This window comes from Electrona antarctica, assembly GCF_951216825.1.
Source record: "Electrona antarctica genome assembly, contig: scaffold_54, whole genome shotgun sequence".
In the NCBI taxonomy this organism is placed as follows: Eukaryota; Metazoa; Chordata; class Actinopteri; order Myctophiformes; family Myctophidae; genus Electrona; species Electrona antarctica.
In genome coordinates this window covers 3,382-5,000 of record NW_027637297.1, presented here as the reverse complement: position 1 = coordinate 5,000, position 1,619 = coordinate 3,382, and the positions used below count along the sequence as shown (strand labels likewise).

The 1,619-nt window shown below is 44.3% G+C and overlaps 1 protein-coding gene across 1 annotated transcript in view; it reads right to left on the bottom strand.

The window, feature by feature from the left end:
• The window catches only part of LOC306918994 (nucleolar complex protein 3 homolog), a gene marked incomplete at its 5' end in the record, with an annotated part of 20,316 nt that extends 19,141 nt beyond the window's left edge, over positions 1–1,175 (bottom strand). Inside the window, 2 exons of the mRNA XM_079531829.1 lie at positions 666–737; positions 1,019–1,175. Coding sequence (XP_079387955.1) covers positions 666–737; positions 1,019–1,175 — 229 coding nt within the window. The remainder of the gene's footprint in view (positions 1–665; positions 738–1,018) is intronic.
• Between the last annotated feature and the right edge of the window lie 444 nt (positions 1,176–1,619).

Below are 1,619 nucleotides of genomic sequence, written 5' to 3'. Positions count from 1 at the left end.
TGACGTCCATATTGAGTGTTGTGGATTTATTTTTTATTTTTTTACAAGATCCTAATAATTCATATTCGTTAAAATTCTTTGAAAAAGTTAAAGGACACATATTTAACCCATTATCAGAGTTCCACCTATAGCTGTATTTAGGACACATATTTAACCCATTATCAGAGTTCCACCTATAGCTGTATTTAGGACACATATTTAACCCATTATCAGAGTTCCACCTATAGCTGTATTTAGGACACATATTTAACCCATTATCAGAGTTCCACCTATAGCTGTATTTAGGACACATATTTAACCCATTATCAGAGTTCCACCTATAGCTGTATTTAGGACACATATTTAAACACCTCCCTGTAAGTCACAGTGTGTGAACTCCACCAGATGGTCACATATTTCCACAGGTCACCAATTTAACCGTAACACCCCCATGCTGGAGTGGGGTTGTTTGAACTTGGCTTATGGGATCTGTAGTGGTGGCTGCCGTCCCATAGCCCGGATGGACGGGAACGGACCAGTGTAGAATAACTCAGTATTCTTCTCTACATGACCGCGTGTGCGTGCGTGTGCGTGCGTGCGTGCGTGCGTGCGTGCGTGCGTGTGTGTGTGCGTGCGTGCGTGTGCGTGCGTGTGTGTGCGTGTGTGTGCGTGCGCACAGAACTCACCAGCGTCTAGTTGTAGTAACGTTTCATACAACTGAGAATAGAACTTCAATGGATCAATGTTGAGGACATCACCTACACACACACACCCACGTGTGCGCACACACACACACACACACACCCACGTGCACACACACACACAATAGACATTGTTAGAAACAACTGTTTTTAAAAAGAAATTCATGTATTTCAACATATTGAAGGATCAATGAGCACACACACACACACACACACACACACACACACACACACACACACACACACACACACACACACACACACACACACACACACACACACACACACACACACACACACACACACACACACACACACACACACACACACACACACACCTTGTCCCGACAGGATGTTGAAGGCGGTCTGAATGCAGTGGAGGTTCTCCCTGTGGGACAGCTCCTGTTGAGTGACAGTTACAGTCAGCCAATCACAGTCAACCCTCGTCTGAGTGACGGCCACAGTCAGCCAATCACAGTCAGCCCTCGTCAACATGTCCAGGTTTCCTGGATTTATTTATAACTAGGCATGTAACGATACACTCAACTCACCATACGATACGTATCACCATATGAGGTTCACCATACGATACGTATCACCATATGAGGTTCACCATACGATACGTATCACCATATGAGGTTCACCTTACGATACGTATCACCATATGAGGTTCACCATACGATACGTATCACCATGAGGTTCACCATACGATACGTATCACCATATGAGGTTCACCATACGATACGTATCACCATATGAGGTTCACCATACGATACGTATCACCATATGAGGTTCACCATACGATACGTATCACCATATGAGGTTCACCATACGATACGTATCACCATATGAGGTTCACCATACGATACGTATCACCATATGAGGTTCACCTTACGATACGTATCACCATATGAGGTTCACCATACGATACGTATCACC